Here is a 19,009-nt window from a genome sequence, read left to right as displayed (position 1 = left end):
GACGGACGGACGGACGGACGGACAGCGAAGTCTTAGTAATAGGGTCCCGTTTTACCCTTTGGGTGCGGAACCCTAACAAAACCCTCGACAATGATAAACGTATTTTGTTATGGATTAGTTACATTATATTGGTAACCCGAAATCACATTTCTTAAATACATACAAGTTATTATTTACTTCATAAAAATGTGTGGAGTTCAGGGTTCAGTGTTTTTAAATATCATTTGTTTTTATTGTCAGTTAGCAAACTGAGAGAACGCTGAGCAAGGCGACCAGCCGAGGCTTGACATTGGATCAGCTATGTTAACTTTTAATTTTTACCTACTTTTCAATAATATTCTTGAACGTTCTTTCCAGCTCACAATACCCCACGACATGGCAACTCTATTCTGGTGCAAGATCTTCAAAGCACCCGACCTACCCATGAAGCACCACATCGTAGGCTACCAGCCGCTGATCGACAGTCGACCAATCAGAGACGGCGTCCCGATGCTAGAGAAAAATAGCCTTTCCCCCGTTCATCATATGGTTCTATACGAATGTGCTGAGGATCCCGATCAGCATTTGTGGAAGGAATGGGCCAATCAGGATGGGTTCTATGGGCCGAGTAGGCCTAGTGAATGGGCGACTTGTGTTACGCCGGTTGCTGCTTGGGCTATTGGGTCTAAAGGTAAGATATTTTAAAATATTCTTATTTTTGTAACACAAAAAAGCTGCGTTAGAAACGTTTTTAATATACCTATAAATGCGAAAGTTTGTGTCTACGATGCCTGCCTATTTGACTATATGTTGCAGTCTTAAGCGACTTTTGCTTATATTCGTTAATTAAAAAAATAAAAACTGTTGATCATTTTGTCAATCATAGCCAGGAACAATAACTTAGTTGGCGTTAAAGTGGAATATGCATTATGAAACTCACCAACATAAATTCGTGGTTTTGCATAACATTTTCAAAATATCCAATTGTTTGTGGCGTTTAGTATAAAATAACGATTGACAAACCACAAAGCCATTGCATCCAGTGCGGTTTCCGGCATCACCAATCAGGTATTCCGACATTCAAACCCAAAACAGCCTAAATTCCATTAAAAGCTCCTATACGTAAGACCTTTTGGTTGTGAATACGAATAAATGTGGCCGGAACGACGGACAGGGCTTCTATGATTTATTATTGGATGGGAGTTTGTTAATCAGTCGATTTTTTATTTAAAAATAAAAACTATATTTTTAATGCTTCGTACAAATGTTTGTTCATGGAGCACCTATGGAATCAGCAAATCGGTTAAATGCGATTTTTCTCGGAGACCGTTTGAGATATCTAAAATTTGGAACAGTTATAGCGACTACTACCACCAACACTGTGAATAAGTCAAAACTGTTTATTTTGTTAAATTTCTAGATGTGTATTTAACGTAGAAAGCATTTAAAATATATAGAAAGCATAGATAAAGTTATATTAAAGCCTGCAGTGTCGACACACTAACAACATCGGGCACCGAGAACCTCGGTCACTCCCTCTTTAGTATATTTAGGAAATCCATTTTATTTTATACATTTCTATTTATCTAATGTTCGGGTTTCAAATCCTGTAAATGTTACCACGATGACGAAGGATTTACACTTCGAGAAATTAATATTGATCGCACCACCCGCATCTACTTTGCAAATCTAATTGTACATAAACTTTAACAAATGATCATTCAAGTGTCTTCAGTTTACACCTCTGACCTCATTGGATTTGCAACCTTCTTGCTCTGATTTAAGGTGTATTTTAGTGGTAATTGAATGTTAATTCCAGGCGAATTCCTTCCGGAAAACGTCGGCATCCCGCTGGGCGAGAAAACCGGCGTGTCGTTCTACATGCTGGAGGTTCATTACGACAATCAGGCGCTGCATGAAGGTGGGCTCATTAATTGTTGTTTACATTACTAATTTGTTTGTAATTTGTCAGACCTGCTAGCATGACTTGTGTTCTCGCGCGCTACTATGGAGTAACGCATCTAACGCGACTCCAAGTATGGACTTGAAGTCGCGTTAGATGTATGGAGTCTCTCGCGAGAACCCACGGTACGGTAATGGTCCCACGATACTGAGAAGGATCGTGATTAAATAAACTGATACTTGAATAGTACTACGATATTTGAAAATTCCTAGAAGTTTTTTTGAATGTGCAATTTTGATGAAAACTAGAAGAACTCGCGATACAATACCATCCTGTTATACGTACGAGTATTATGGCTTAAGCGTTTGTCAAATCTAAACGCACCTCACGGCAACTGAGAAAGCGCTAAAATGTCAACTGTTCTTGCAAAAGTTTGTAGTCACAAATCAACTTCAAAGAAACCTATGTTTCGTCCTAACTTCTTTGTCCAATGTGTATTTGCGTCTCACATTTTGCTTAGTGGGAGACTGAGACGCAATGCACGTTGGACCAAGAAATTGGACAGGTGGAATACCAACCTTAGCTACCTAAGCTTAGGTATTGTTAATATAATAGAACTTATAGAACCAGTTCTAATTACTCTATTTTTAATTGTATATTATTAACATAACATTTTATTTTTAGTGCTAGACAACTCCGGAATAAGGATCCACTACACCCCAGCCCTGCGAGCGCACGACGCGGCCCTTTTAGGGGCCGGAGTGGGGGTGTCAGCGCTCCATGTGATCCCGCCTAAACAGAAGCAGTACAGGACCGTTGGCATTTGTAGCCCTGAGTGTACGAATAGTGTAAGTTTCCATTTGTTAATGTTATTACATTTACACTGGTAGACAACTCTATAAGGATCCACTACACACCAGCCCTGTGAGCGCAAGACGAGACCCTTTTAGGGGCCGGAGTGGGGGTGTATGGGCTCCATTTGAATCCGCCTAAACAAAAGAGGACCTTTGGCATTTGTAACCGCAAAATATTGAAATTTACCTCATGATTACAAAATAATGAAATTTACTTATACACCAGTGGATTTAGAATTTTTGATGTGTTTAATTTTTTGTGTTTTTACTCGAACTTAATCTTGGTCGCGTGTTAATAACTAATGATAACATACTATCCAAAACACAGTCTTAAAAGACTGCTCACATTTTCTAATACATAATCTTTTTTCCCCTATTTCAGACCATGCCCGAAGAAGGAATTAACATCGTATCCGTCCTTCTCCACGCACATGGTACTGCGAGGAAGATTTCATTGAAGCACGTCAGAGGAAATAACGAACTACCGAGAATATCAGAGGTTCGTACTTTTGAGCTATCATTTATAATAAAAAAATAAGATTAAAATTGAACTAGCTGAAATTAGTAGCCGCTTTACAACACATCCCCACGGTGCGCCATCTATTATTACAGTTACGAACTTTTGCCGCGCTATCAAGCGCATTAAAGTCTACACGCGAAGTCTGTAACTTGCGAAGAAAACAACTTGCCTCGGATTTATGTCACTAGATGGCAGTGAAATTAAATAGCGGTTATTATTGATACGAAGAAAATATAATACTGTGGAGGACTACTCTTCTTACCATGGCTTGTAATTTTTGTAATAATACCGACAGCTTTTACAAAATTGAGAAAAAAGTATCATTATGTATTCGTTCGTCAAGTGATAGAAACTAATAGTGTCATCTGTCGTGTGAAATAAGCACTTTTTAATCCCGTCGACAGCAAAACAGCTCTCTTCAGTGGCGACATTTTAGTACGTAGCGCTTTTCCTAGATGGCGCTTTTATAAACTATTTTATTTACAGGAAAACTCGTACGATGTCCGCTATCAACAATCCCGCATAGTCCCAGGAGGCAGAAGGTTTTTAAAAGGGGACACTTTGATCACAGAGTGCACTTACGATAGTTCCAGCCGCGATAAGCCTATTTTGGGGGGTTATTCCGCATCACAGGTAAAGTAAACTTAACTTAAACGTAAACTTTCACATATCGAGGTCGTTAATAGTGACTTGAAATAAGGTTCAATTTCGCCTGGCTTGTGTGTAGGTGAATTCACTACAAGTGTAATGTATTTTTTAATACAGTTGCTCAAAAAGTGCTACTTTACGTAGCTGTTTAGCGTGCGGAAAGTTGGTTATCTCGAACTAGTGCTTTTTACTTTTCCAATTTTTTTAAATTTATACTTGTTCCAATTCACGACTACTTATTGATGAGTGTTAATATTAGTTTCCTTTAAACGTCGTAATCAGCATAAAAACCTATCGTTAATGTAAGAATACGAAAAATATTACATATTTCATATTTAATTACTTACCTCTTCATCATTATAACACGTTTATTTTTTAATATTCAATATTGAAAACTCCGTTCTTAATAAGTTGACTGAATGGAACGGAATAGCTGCCAAACGCCCATAGATGTAATATACTTAAAGACGACGTCTAACCGAGCTGTCACTGTTACCACTTTTGTTTAGTGTACGATTAACAATGTTTTTCTTATTTTTTCGCAACTGTATTAAAAAACGTCGTTCGATACACGTGCGGAAATGTCATTCTTCACTCGTCCCGAGTCTTGCCACTCGCCTGCGGCTCGTGGCAAGATATCTCGGTACTCGTGAAGTAATGACATACCTTCCGCACTAGCATCGAAATGTACTATTAATGGACCCGGGACACTTAATACGTGAAAAAATAAAGAGCAATATTACATTATTTGATTTGTTTTCCAAGGATTCACTAATAGATTATTCTTTATTTGGCTACACACGTGTAGACGTAACCTAGCTATTTATAAAGAAAATATCATTGCTATTTAAGTAATCTGGTAAGTACCTAGTACAGATGTTGTTATGACTCTTCTACACGATGGGCCAGCGCCGGCCACTCCAAGGGACGCATTTATGCGTTAGAGAGAGCAAGTGATATTGCTGTCTCATTCTACCGCATGGCTGCGTCCCTTTACGGTGTGTTTGTTGGTACTTACCGGTCTTATAGGGTCTCGCATGTTTTGGTACATTGACTTTTTGAATCACTTCACTATTTTAGTCACACTGATCATTTTACAAACTGTATTGCCAATAAGCGCACTATATAATATGGTTCACGAAGCGCTTGGAAAAGAGAAAACTGTATTCGTTACTCATTCAATTCAATAATGCTTGTTTTAATTAATACAATGACTGCACCAACTGACATTACTATATAACTATTTCTTAACTGTCACTTGTGTGCATAAAGTCAAGTCAGCCAGCCAGTCTTTATTTCTTATATTATAGATCAAAAGGAGTTTATTTTTGAGTTAATAGAAGGAAGCAGCTGGAGTTAGACTACGATAAGTCTGCAACGATTTTAATAGCACACGCAGTGCAAGTGTTATTTATATGTCATAACTTCATAGAACTTTGACATTTAAAATAACACTTGCACTGCGTGTGCTGTCAAACTCGTAGCGATTTATCTTGGTCTAACTTTTGCTTCCTTGGTTATTGTTTTCCTTGGCAATACACACCCAAGGCCAAAAGTATGGAAACAACGTTGTTTTCTTTAATGTCTCATGTATCTATCTTTGTTGTATATTTGGATCCTAAAATTTGCATTGGGCAACCCCAAAATATTAAAAATTCCCGCTACATGTCAAAATATCCTAAAATATTGTCGAAAAGATAAAAAAAAGTTAGGACAAAGATGATAGTTGAGGACAGTATTTTCATAAGGGCTTATTTCTCTATGGACGCCATATAAAAATCCTCCTCTCTACCATAGCCAGCATTTGAGTAATTTACTATTCAAATGTTCTATTATTAATTTTACCATATTGTTTTCAAATCGTCAATGAATAATATAAAATCAAACTTTTCTATCAAAGTATAAGCTTGTTTCCATACTTTTGGCCTTGGGCGTATCACTAGGTATATGACCATTATTTCTAAAACATTTCGATATTTTTCCTTATTATCTGTTTGGACTGTTTGAAGTAGGTACGTAATGAATGAGCAAAGAAAAGCACCCTTTGCAATGTCAATCTCTCAATGTTATTTTATTGTTATTTTTATGTTTTAATTTGTGTTTTTATTGCCTACAGGAAATGTGCCTATCGTTCGTGCTATACTACCCTCGCACTGAACTGGCGGGATGTTATTCTATGACGCCAGTCAAAGAGTTTTTCGAAACCTTTGGTGTGAGAGAGTTCTACACCCTTAGTATGACCGACGTCGAAAACATCTTCCTATCGTCAGGGTAAGTTGGACTTTATTTATAGCTGGTTAAAGTACAAAATGGTAAAAGCTTTTTGCCGGATTATCGTTATTCTATGGTCCTATTAAAATAAAAAATTCGAAAGCCAAAGTTATCAATAACACATAACGCTCCGCCTCCGCGTTTGAATGCATTATTGATGATGTTTGTATAAGTGCTTTATTAGGGCATTTTACTTTTTGATGATGTTTAGGTACTTAAACAAAAACCTAATGCTCCATGCCTAAGGTTTAAATCTGCATGTTATTATACTTATTCCTAAATTGTGAAAAACCTTGCTTTGAAATAGTTTTATATGCTTCCCAACCACAGGTTCGTTTTAATGGGCTATTGCATAATTAAATTTGTGATTTTGTATGTAAAATAACTAATAGTATTAGCTTGTATTTTATCATGCAATTCTTCCCAGATCAATACCGTGTACCTACCACCAAACTACGAAATGACATTTAAAACTTACCTATTTATTGCTCAGATCAGCCAACAAAACGGACCGACGTGTTCTATTTTATTTAGGTATTGTCTGTCCGAGTTTCACGGAGGTTTTGTTATATCAGAATAGGTTATTAAAACGGTCACTCCCGGCCACTCATAGGGCCTCTTGCGCCATTTACTAACCCGGGGTTAACCGGTTAAACCTGGAGTTACCACGGTTACCAGTACAATTTGACGGTTAACGGTTAAACCGGTTAACCCCAGGTAAGTGGGATGGTCCAAGTGGCGCTTATGAGAAAAATAGATATATGAGAAAGATTTACAAAATGTAAATTGATTTGCAGGAATTTGGAGAATCTACCACCAAAGATGGAGTTTGACATAAGACAACACGCATCTGAATCTGAAGCTATGCAGGGCGATGACCAAGGCGTAGGACTCATGAGTGAGCATATTTTATTAATTAGCGGTCTTTTTAGCTTAGTTGTTTGTGATCCTACCTTTGAAGCTGGTCACCACCTGCCTTGGAGCATTTAATAACTGGAGTCGTCTTTAAGAGCTTACCCGTCTGCCCTAGGCCGCTTTTATGCGTCCGGTGCTTATCGCGGACAACGGACCTTTTTACGCGCCTACATCCAGTTTTGTATGTGGCTAATGATAGCTACACCCAAGAAAACAAGACATCGTTGCCTAACACGAACAATAATCCTCCAGCGAAATCACCGGACGTCTACAAGCGGGCCAAGCGGCCTAATGGTCTTTGAACATAGTTAAACACTGCTCATAGTGCTCATACTCACACACTTTGTTAATATTGCTACAGTTACTTACATTTGAGGTACTGCAAAGTTGATTTATAATTAATAGTAACCCAACCAAATATAAACCTTATAACCCAACACATATGGCTAATATTCCCAAATCACCTTTCCAGAGGAGCTGATAATCCGTGAGCCCACCGAATTCCAGAACAAGACGTTCCTAGCACACCTCAATCAGATGCCGTGGTCCGAGTCGGTGCTGACCGAGCAGATTGAGAAGACCTTATATAAGGGCATGCATATGACCTTCTGCAAGAAGAGGGATGATAATTGGGGAGCGGTATGTATTTACAAGATATTATTTCAATTAGTAAGTGAGAAAGTAGCTCGATGGGTGCTTTCAAAAGAATCGCGAGAAAGAAAGGATCTAACGGAATGGCTTAGAGGCAGAGCTTCTTTTGAATGCTAGGCCCATCCCATGTGTACTGGGAAATCATGTATCAACAGAGGTATGAATTGACAATTAAACTTTTATCTAAAGTTGCCTATGAGATATTTCATGATGTAGTAATATCAGTCATACAGCTGAACCTATTAGCCTAAGGACCTACATTCAAATTGACGTTCCGTCTAGCTAGGCCATTCTGTTGAGATGCGAAATATGAACTCATTGCACTAATTATCTTGATGGTAGCTCTAACGTGGCATGACCTTGAGTTTCCACCAAAAAATATAGGCATAATAATCATGTAATTTGTTTTCTTTTTCAGCCAATACAAATCCAGAACTACCCTGACTACGTGGAACTGGTCAGCAACGAGGCGGCAGAGAAGTCGTGTAACTACAAAAGCGTTCTACCACAGAACTCCGTAACTAAATCCGCCAATGGCATGAGCAGTTCTGTCATATCCGCCATCTTGGCTGTATGCGCGATCATAGTCGCGCGGTAATAAAAAAATAATTGTATTTTCTAATACACCGAGGCCAATGATTTGTTGTTTTTCGTTTTGAGTTGTTTATGTCTACTGCAAAAATCTGGAAAAGACTTAAGACTAGATTTATCACTTCTATATAAAGTTAGGACAGATATCTGTATCAATTTAGGAGACTTTTACAAAGCAGACGTAAATAATACTTTGCTTAGTTTTTGACTAAGTTTAGTTCTGATCCCTAAAGTTAGTACATCTTATATCTGCTACATAAGAAGTCGAGTCAAGTCAGTCTTTTGTGTATAATAAATTACCAATCTGTAAGATTTGGATGATTTTGTTTTACTCATACTTACTACGATGTTAGTATTTATTAAATTTACTTACGAACAATTTGTTTTCTAATATAATGGTGTCAGTTTGTATGAAACATATTTCATTTTTCGACGAACGTGTGTTAAATTATTAAGAATGTATTCCTATTCGGGATTTCTATCGCATGTTTATGATGGAGTGAATGTGGATATACTTTTGTGTGATTTTTGTACTTATGAGTTTTTGCTCATGGACACGTCGGCATACGATTCAGTCTTACGTACATTTACGTAGTTGTTTTAAGGCGAGTAACGATACCAAATGCTTGGTATTATTATAATAATCTATAGTTACACTTAGTGTTGCTTGGACGTTGATAGAACTAATCGATAAATCTGGAGACTTATAATTATGACTGATTTTTATAAATTCGGTACTATTATCGCCTATTCTTTGATAAAATAATGCATTTATGAAATAAGTTTGCAATTGTAAGGGTAGATAACAAAATTGCGATTGTTATTTGTGTTAGTCGTATTGTGTCTTATAATTTTTCATAATGTTATAAAAATGTCACAGGGGATAACAATATTTTTGTACAACTAAAATTTCACTTTTTCAATATTTCCGTTAACAAATGTATGACATTTTTGATCTAAGCCGTATATTGAATTATTGATTTTAAGACTTATAACTCTTCGGGTGACAAGCAAAATTCACTAAGTACTATCCAAAAAAAAAAATTATTGATTTTAAGACTTATAACTCGTCGGGTGACGAGCAAAATTCACTAAGTACTATCCAAAAAAAAGAAGTACTTAACAATGCACTTTATTACACTTGTAACACGGTTTATTGTCCAATAATTTCAATGGTGTTAGTTAGTGACTTTTGCTTCTCACCCGACGAACTGTAGGTATGTACCTATACAATTGTAATTCATTTGATCAGTTTTTCTCCTGGACAGTTTGACGACGGACCAATTCAAATATAAGTTCCTATTAATTCAAAGTTTAGTTTGATCGAATGGGTTGAAAAAAGCAAGTACCAATAGTGCATAATATTTCCAACTAATAGCAACAGTGTATTTATTTTAGTAAATTCTTATACTTTCACGCACTATGGTGTAATTTTACAATGACTAACTTTTATTTTTTGAAGATTTTTTTTTTCTGCGACATATGTATTTCACTGTCAATCACTTAGGGCTGTGCATGTTAAATATCTATTTAGATCAAATTCTACAACTAAGTTCAATAACGTAGCACGTAAATTGTAATATAAATTAAAAATATGTATTTGATGACACTTGAACAACAATGCAATTATAAAAAAAAAACAATGCAATTATGAAACTATTAAACATAGTTGTAGAATTGTGTACTCAATCGATACGTACCCAAGAAACGAATAAGTAATGTTTTTTGAGTCATACTGTGTAGTTGTATACCTACATTGCATTTTGCTATTATGTATAATTATTATCTTAAGGTTAAGTAGTCTATAAGGTTTATTTATTTAAAAGTCAATATATGTGTTTTATTACATTTAATTGAAGTTTAATTTATAGTGATAAAAAAAATCGGTTCCTGTTAGTGATATTTTGGAGAGTTTTGTGATTGGAACAAAAAAAGACATTTTTATCCAAAGATCGGTTTTACAAATGAGAACCCCGAGAAGTGTATCCTTGTTGTTGTTGTTGTGGTTTTTGTTGTGTGTGTCTTCCCTTGTTAACATGAGTAACATCAATATCAGTATCAGAATCGGTATCAAAACCACCATCGTCATGTTCAAGACTTGAAAATCCAGAATTTTGAGTTCCAATATTAGAATTAGTTGCTCCCTTTACAGTTCCACTATTAGAATGAGTTCCAACATTATTAATTGTTGTTCCAGGATTAGAATTCAGAGTTCCAGGATTAGAATTCGTTCCAAAACGAGAACTTAGAGTTCCAGCATTAGAATTGAGAGTTCCAGCATTAGAATTTTGTGTTCCGGCATTGAAATTCGGTGTTTCCGCGAACTGACTCGGCCGTTGCGCGAATGTCTGGGGGTTTTTCCTCTGTTCTTCTAGCGCCTTCCAATTGAGGTACCAGAAGGGTTGTTGGTCTATGGGAAACTTGCTGATTCTGTCGATCAAGTCGCGGTCACCGTTGGCTTCTACGGGCAACCTTTCTGTGGTGCTGTCGCCTTCGCCGAAGCTGTAAATAGAAATAGTGTAAAATTGGGTTATGAATAGCAGAAAACACCATGCGGCCTTTCCCGTGGACAATAATTATTAACAGCTTTTGTGCATGTAACTTAATTTCTGTCATGACTGACTCGAAAACATTATATTATTTTTAATCGTACTGATAGTTGTTATCGGAAGAGGAAAGAAGCGGATCTGAAATATTTGTATGACTTAAAGTGATATTCCATTTCCAACTGCAGCTGCAATACTGTTCATTTTACTATGGAAATTGAAAATGACAGCGACGCGTTTCCATAGTAAAATGAACAGTATTGCAGCTGCAGTTGGAAATGGAATGTCACTCTTAAAACAAAACAGCACAGCAGTTTTCATTTGTCAAAAGAACATAGATTGTCATTCTAAGGAATTTGCTATGTAAACAAACCGCCATATTGAAATTGTCTCAGGATGATGAATTTTCTAATGAAGTTTGTGTACATAGTTAGCAAGTTCCATAGAATGACACTTTACTCGATCACAGTTTCATCATCATCATCATCTCAGCCATAAGACGTCCACTGCTGAACATAGGCCTCCCCCTTATGGGGGGTGAATGCCATAATCGCCACGCTTGGCAGGCGGGTTGGCGATCGCAGTCGAGTACACCGAATTTGAGGGACGCTGCTGCCCGTCCACCGGTGGTCACAGTTTCATAGTCATCAATAAATATGACTTCATAAGCGAGAAATTGTTAATGAACAACTTAACATTGTAGGTGGGTAAATAATCGGGGTCTCAAACCTCGGTTCTACTGTACCTACTTATACAGGGTGGCCAAAAAATCAGTGTATTTCCGTGGCCAGGGAGGTTTTGGGATTATATTGAGCAACTTTTACTATGGGATCAACCTCGACATCGCCAAAAAAAATTTGGCTGTTTCAACATTTTGGCTGGTCCATTTTCTATGGGAGGGTATTTTTTTTTTTCGTAATTTGGCAGGGTACTACATACTCTATAGTAGAAAAAAATCGTTCTCGAATAATGCAAAAAGATCACTAATAATTCGCTCAGAATCGTTATCACAGCTGTTAAACCCTTAAACAGGCCTGACGCATTTATTATGAACATTTCTTTGTATGTCAACTAATCTATTAATTTCGGCATAAAATTTATCATTTCTTGCTGGCCTTTTTTCAACATGATACTAAGTAGGTACCTAGAGCTAGACCAAGAAAAGTCTGCAGCGATTTTGATAGCCTACGCAGTGTAATTGTTATTTTAAACGTCAAACTTGCATACATACATCACTGGCCCAGTGACCCAAAAAGGATCCTGGTCTCTGACACAAGAGAGCGCCACTCTGCCCTATTCTGCGCCACTTCGCGCCAGTTGGGTATTCCGGCTAGGGGCTATGAAATTATTACTTTTAAATAACACTTGCACTGCGTGCAAATCGCTGCAGACTTTTCTTGGTCTAACTCTAGGTATATTTATCTTCTTGGGTTATGTTATGACGCAAAAAGGGGACAATCCAACGAAATGCATTTTCCTTAAAGAGCTCATTTACCTATTCAATATTCGCAAAACATAGTTTTCCAAGTTTTCCAGTAACCGACATTATCTACACATTTGAATAGGGGCCAGATTATCGATCATTGTGTCTATAGGTACCTAAATGTTGGTCACATATTATGACGCATTTTCCTTAAGAGCCTTATTATTTCCTCAAGAGTTGTAAAAATAAAAAACTTTTCCATTTAAACAACGATATCTACTTGATTGATAGTGTCTGGCCAGCGAATCGTGGCACAAAAAAACGCGGGAATTTCAATAAAAACCGCACCTGGCAATAAAATTACTATGAAATTAAATGACAGCTTGAAACTGACACATTATTTGATAGGAAAAAAAGTTGCCATATAAAGAATTTAAAAAAATAGCTTGTGACACGATTCGCTGGCCAGACTCTAGGGGTCATTCATTATCGAATATGAGATACTCATACCTAAATAGTAGATACCTATTACTTTTGTGCCAACTCGATGCGGGCAACAAATAAATTATGCAATTACCTGATGTTCTGTGCGGTTGACATTTTTATAATATGGAACCTTATCCGTATATTTATTTGCTTGAAGTCTCAAAGGGCAATGACAGGCAGTACTTTCTTTGTGAACTAAGTTTGTAATGCAGTAAGAGAGAAAATATAACTTGAAAATGTTTTTTTGATTTTGTTTTGTTCTAATAAACAATCGTACCTCCCCAATTTCTGTAACGTGTTGCCCTCCAAGTAGTTAAAACCTTTATCACTAAATATCAGGAGCTGTAGGTAGTAACTAACGTTGTTTAATTAACTTAAATAGACGCAATAACCTTACATCAAAGGTGGTATTGTAGTTAAAAGATGTCGATTGGCCTCCTGTTTACGAAGAAGCTAAGATAGATGTGAAATTGCCTAAAATATTACCAGACCTACTGATTTCAAAGGGGGTCCGACCGTTGTAGTAAGTAATCTAGTTCATAGATGGGATACCGATTGGCCTCCGGTCCGCAAAGATGCGCATTACTGCTGCACTATATATCATAATATGGGGCCCATATTACAAGTTACAAAAGTTTGTAACTTGTAATACAAGCGGATGTCTGTTTTTGACAGATTTTGTTAGAAGGGACTTTCACTTGCAGGTATTACAAGTTACAAGCATTTGAGAAATGGGCCCCATATCGCGGTTACGACCATTATAATAAAAGTAAACAAAGATTACCGATTCCCTAGTGGATCAACTGTAGTGGTAGTCCTGTTGAGTAGTTCAGGGTAGCCGATTGGTCTCTTGCCTGCGAACGAGCCCCGCTGACATGACACGAGGGCCAGCATCGCGGCCACGATAACCACGTGAAAGGTCAACATTATCTGCAAACAAATGTAAACAAAATGATTAGAAACACTGATAAAATCTAGGTAAGCTGCTATATTATAATGAAACTAAAAAACTTTTCATTATCAAACTGCACAACGGGACTTAATCGCGTATTTAAGTTTTAAGATTTACCTCCGACGTTTCGAGGACTTCATAATACAGAAAACATGTGGATGATGTTTTCTGTATTATGAAGGGTGGGAAGCAGGAGGTGGAGCAACTACTCCGATATCTAAATTCAATTCATCCGAAGACGAAGTTCACGTATGAATTGGAATCACAGCGCAGTTTGCCGTTTTTGGACGTGAAAGTGATTGGTCGAGTGGACGGAACCCTAACTCATACTGTTTATAGGAAACCTACACACACTGACAGGTATTTGAACGCCCTTTCTCACCACCATCCTCGTCACTTAGAATCGGTGGTTACCTCGCTAGTAAACAGAGCACATGATCTGTGTGACCCTGAATATTTAGAGAGCGAGATGTCGCATATTCAGGAGTTACTAAGGAGGAACGGGTACAAGGTAAAAAAGTGGCAACCCAGACGAAAGGCAAGGCGGAAACGTCCTGATGTCTCCAGACAGCCGGCATTTTTGCCGTATGTAAAAGGGGTAACGGATAAAGTTGGCACAGTACTTGGAAAGTACTCTATAAAGACGGTGTACACACCTTTATCCAAAGTAGCAGGGAGCCTAAGGTCACCGAAGGACGTTATTCCGTTCCAGTCACCTGGCGTTTATAAAATAGATTGCAGTTGTGGTAGTTCCTATATCGGAGAAACTAAGCGCACCATAGCAGAAAGAGTTAAGGAACATATCGCAGCTGTCAAAAATCGTCAGGTCAACAAGTCTGCGGTGGCTGAGCATTTGCTGGAGTCAGGACCAAACCACTGGATTGAGCTGCATAACCCTAAAATCCTCTCCACGGATCGCCATTTCTACAGTAGAAAAGTGCGGGAAGCCATTGAAATCAAAAAACATTGCAATTTTAATCGGGACGAGGGTTTTAAGATCTCATCCACATGGAATCCAGTCATTAGTAAATGTAAGCGGAAACGAATATCGACAGTCGATAAATCGAATATCGTTAGTGTTGTGTGTCGACAGAGTGACATCCCTAGTGCGCAAAACGTTCAAACTGATAAACAAGACCAAGTGCGGGTAGTTCGAAAAACTCGCGCGGCTAGAAGATGTTGATGTCAACTTGAGCCAGTCTTCTCCGAGACCACGGGGACAACGCCGTCCTCGAAACGTCGGAGGTAAATCTTAAAACTTAAATACGCGATTAAGTCCCGTTGTGCAGTTTGATAATGTTTAATAATCGTGAAAGTAAAAAACTTTTCATTTTTATTACAAGCTTTTATTTACTTTTACTTGACCGTTGTCTGTCTGTCTGTCTGTCTGTCTGTCTGTCTGTCTGTCTGTAATCAAATCTTGCAAGTTAAATTTGATCCACTTCCCGGTTTCCGATTGAGCTGAAATTTTACATACATACGTAAGTCGGGTGACAATGCAATATTATGGTGTCATCGAGCTGATCTGATGATGGAGACAGGCCATAGGAACTCTGTCATGAAACAACGCAACCTAATTGTGTTAGGGGTTTTTAGAATTGTCTCGATGAGTATTAGTTGTCTGTCGTAAGAAAAGTAGGTACAGCCACCTATAAAAGCTTGTACCAAAAATTAAATTTTTGCGAAAAGCTTATTATTATTTTCTCTTATTTCTTTTTCTTTTATTTACGCTGTTGGTACAGTACGGATGTCTACCGTCTTCAATTCTCCCTCAATTGCTCAAAGGTTAACCGGAAGAGATCCCTTAAAGGGATAAGTTAGTCTTTGTATTAATGATGAATTTTATTTTTCCTGTTTTGTTTTGATTTTTGTACAATAAAGTGTTTTACTATTGTACTACAAGGTACTACTAAAATCTAGATTTTTAATGGATAACTATATATACGTTTATCTTTGTTCCGCAATCCGGTGTTTTTGTATCGTTTGTGGAAATTTCGTTTGTCCGAATGCATTTTTTTCCAAAACCATACTTTTTTTTAGCTAAGTACGGATTTGTAAGTCTCATAATATATTTTGAGACAGCTTTTGGCTGTTAATTAAACGTTAAATACTTACATGCATGCTTTTTGATCCACAATCTAAAGTAATCGGAGAATATATAAAGGTATCAAAAGTTATTCGATATTTTTTTACTAAAATCATATTCAGCCCTAATTGTCTATGCGATGTGTACATCCGGATATGTTCTTTTTTTGTGCAAAGAATTTACTTAATTTAAAACTAGTGCTCAATTTGGTCAAATCGCAATTCAACGCGGTAACGCAGCGAGTGTGATGGGCACCTTTGCGCCGGGGGTAGCGCGGGGAGGCCTCTTTGAGTAGTTTTTATATTCCTTATTTTATTTTAGATATATTTAGGGTTGTTAGTTTTAATTTAGTATTATTTATAGATGTATTTAGTTCATAAGTTATTTATTTGTTTTTTTCCTATGAAATAAATTATCATTTGGTCAAATAATGTTTTGTCTGTATAATAATAATTTAAAACAATTGCTAGACTTGCCTTAATCAGTGGAAGCTTGGCACGAATCCAAAACAATAGGAACTTAGATGTTTCATTTGGAGTCACTGTTTTTTATCAGGTGTTCCTTTTTTAGTTAGGTACCTATACTAAAATTCTTTGTCTCTTTTTAAAAGGTGAACATACATAAATAGAGGTCAAGTAAATATAAAACTATTTGATGCTAAGTGGCTTTGATTTAAATTAAATTAAATTGGCTCACAAAAACAAAAACATTATAAACCAAAACAAAACTTGTCCAATATACATCAACCTCAAAAGATAACGATTGCGTACCTACATCCACAAATTATCATGTTTACAAACTTACTTGATATTATAGAACACGTTGATTTCGCACTATATTTTAATGAGTTTTACAGATTATATATAATCTGTTGGACACAACCACTGCGAAGATCGCCGATGCGAATACTGGTTTATTCAACCCGTTATAAAAACTTACCTACGTTTATATTGAGGAAAACGCTAAACGGGTCTTAATCTTGTTTAGTCATTTGAACACTTGGGCTTTGTTCTATATTATTATATAGTTATGGCATTGTTATACTGTAGTATTTTAAATGTGTTGTACCTATACTGTTAACTATTCGTTTTCCTATATGTACCTTATAATATACATATCACGTAATGGACTACTTTGTAAGTGATGTACCTATAGTGGATTATAATTTTAGGTTAGTTTAGTTTTAGGTATGCTGGTTTGTATTGAAAATTTTAAAGCTAAGAAAATTACCTAATTTTATTGAAATATTTAGGTACCCTTACATCGAAATAAATTTTAATATTTCAATTTACCTAATAAACTCTACTTAATTACTGCGCGGAGTCAAATTAATTTGTATCTAAGTCAATATTTTGACGTGGAAATTGTAATTCTGTGTACACTTATCTACTACGCCGAAACACCGTTTCGTATAATTACAGAGTATGGAATGACTAAGGTTCAAGTCGTCTTTAATCGTCGGTGCTTTACGTTAGAATGTTGCGTATAATCGTAAATTACCGACGCATGCCACCTTCTAGGAGTTCTACGTTTATTACCTACGGATACTTATCCTTCGTAGTAGTGCACTCTTGACAGAGTGGTCGTGGTCATGTCACGGTCGATCTTTGCGCCACCACAGCTCTTGCGATCTGTCGCCATGTGGCTCTGTTTTTGGTGGAGTGGCAGCAATCATTGACTGTATTTCCTGTGATGGACTTAATAAGGTCTGTCCATCGTGTTGGCGTGCGGGCGACCACGAGATCTTTTGCCCTCGACTCTCCCTTGCACCACCAAGCGTTCCATGGAGTCCTCGTTACGAGTGATGTGTCCAAAGAATTTGAGGATTCGCAATTGCACAGTCGACGACAATCTCTCTTTGACCTACGGATATAATGGTCGTATTTTACGAGATAGTGTGATAAATACAGTGTCAGTCTCTATCAATCGTGTGGTGTTAAAAAGTGATACTTACTTTATGAAGTGAATAAAGCCCTCCAAAATTCGCTTGCAGATAATTATAGATTGCTCGCATGTAAGACCGAGCGCGACCAGCGGATATCGATGAGCGAGTTTTTATCTAGCTAGACCACTAAGTACTGTAAAGCATATACCTATACCAACATAATTGTGGCTTTCCATTACAGAAGAGTCCTCATGCTTCAAGTGCAATTAATTTGAAATTTCAACAGAAATTCCATCCAACTTAATTTATAAAGACCCTTCTCTAGTGTAAAGTCACAATTTCCTCTAGAGCAGTCGGAAATAAATTAACCTGTGCTTCATATCTCAATTACTCTGCTTTCTATAAGGTATGACATTGTGGTTTTCACCACATTAATAACACATCTGCCGTACTCCGAACCGCTAGGGATTGTGGCTAAAGAGCCTTTATTAAGCTGTCACAATTATTGTGTCTTGTGTCGTACCTATCATTATTATATTAACTTAATACGATTATCGTTTGCGGTTAAAGAAATCCATTTTTAGGGTTCCGTACCTCAAAAGGAAAAAAACGGAACCCTTATAGGATCACTCGTGCGTCTGTCTGTCTGTCTGTCTGTCTGTCTGTCTGTCTGTCTGTCCGTCTGTCACAGCCTATTTTCTCCGAAACTACTGGACCAATTAAGTTGAAATTTGGTACACATATGTAAGTTTGTGACCCAAAGACGGACATGTATCGTAAACAAATGAATTTTAAACATGGGGGCCACTTTTGGGGGGTAAATGATAAAATCAAAAAATAATGTTTTTCAAACTATATCGCGTTACATATCAAATGAAAGAGCTCAATGTGAGAATCTCAAATATATTTGTTTTATAATTTTAGAGTAAACAGTTTAGAAGTAATTTAAGAAAATAGATAAAAAATGACCATTCCCCCCCTTTATCTCCGAAACTACTGGGTCTAAAATTTTGAAAAAAATACATAAAAGTGGTTTTTACCTATAGATGACAGGAAAACCTATTAGAAATATGTAGTCAAGTGTGAGTCGGACCAATTACTTAGTTTTTGATTTGACCCCTACGGGTTTTTTAAAGGCAATTCACTCGCGTTTCACATATATATAAAATATATTTTGTTAACAATTTAGTAATGTACGGAACCCTTGGAACGCGAGTCCGACTCGCACTTGGCCGGTTTTTTCTTTCACGTTTTGTATAAAGGGGTGTAAATGCGATTTTTCTACTTCGTTTTTATATC

At 37.0% G+C, this 19,009-nt stretch overlaps 2 protein-coding genes across 3 annotated transcripts in view; one reads left to right on the top strand and one right to left on the bottom strand.

The window, feature by feature from the left end:
• Positions 1-10,180, top strand: part of LOC134672388 (MOXD1 homolog 1-like) — an 82,125-nt gene extending 71,945 nt beyond the window's left edge. For both annotated transcript variants that reach the window (XM_063530261.1, XM_063530262.1), the window contains exons 5-13: positions 358-670; positions 1,799-1,900; positions 2,567-2,730; positions 3,119-3,235; positions 3,743-3,889; positions 6,021-6,175; positions 6,973-7,073; positions 7,563-7,729; positions 8,160-10,180. In XM_063530261.1, the coding sequence (XP_063386331.1) occupies positions 358-670; positions 1,799-1,900; positions 2,567-2,730; positions 3,119-3,235; positions 3,743-3,889; positions 6,021-6,175; positions 6,973-7,073; positions 7,563-7,729; positions 8,160-8,339 (1,446 nt within the window). In that variant the 3' untranslated portion in view covers positions 8,340-10,180. The remainder of the gene's footprint in view (positions 1-357; positions 671-1,798; positions 1,901-2,566; positions 2,731-3,118; positions 3,236-3,742; positions 3,890-6,020; positions 6,176-6,972; positions 7,074-7,562; positions 7,730-8,159) is intronic.
• The window catches only part of LOC134672404 (fatty acyl-CoA hydrolase precursor, medium chain), a 42,439-nt gene continuing 33,596 nt past the window's right edge, over positions 10,167-19,009 (bottom strand). The window contains exons 4-5 of the mRNA XM_063530287.1: positions 13,572-13,710; positions 10,167-10,834 (exon numbers count right to left, since the gene is read on the bottom strand). Of these exons, the coding sequence (XP_063386357.1) occupies positions 10,291-10,834; positions 13,572-13,710 (683 nt within the window). The 3' untranslated portion in view covers positions 10,167-10,290. The remainder of the gene's footprint in view (positions 10,835-13,571; positions 13,711-19,009) is intronic.

Source organism: Cydia fagiglandana, chromosome 17 (genome assembly GCF_963556715.1).
Source record: "Cydia fagiglandana chromosome 17, ilCydFagi1.1, whole genome shotgun sequence".
In the NCBI taxonomy this organism is placed as follows: domain Eukaryota; kingdom Metazoa; phylum Arthropoda; class Insecta; order Lepidoptera; family Tortricidae; genus Cydia; species Cydia fagiglandana.
This window is presented reverse-complemented; position numbering and strand designations above follow the sequence as displayed.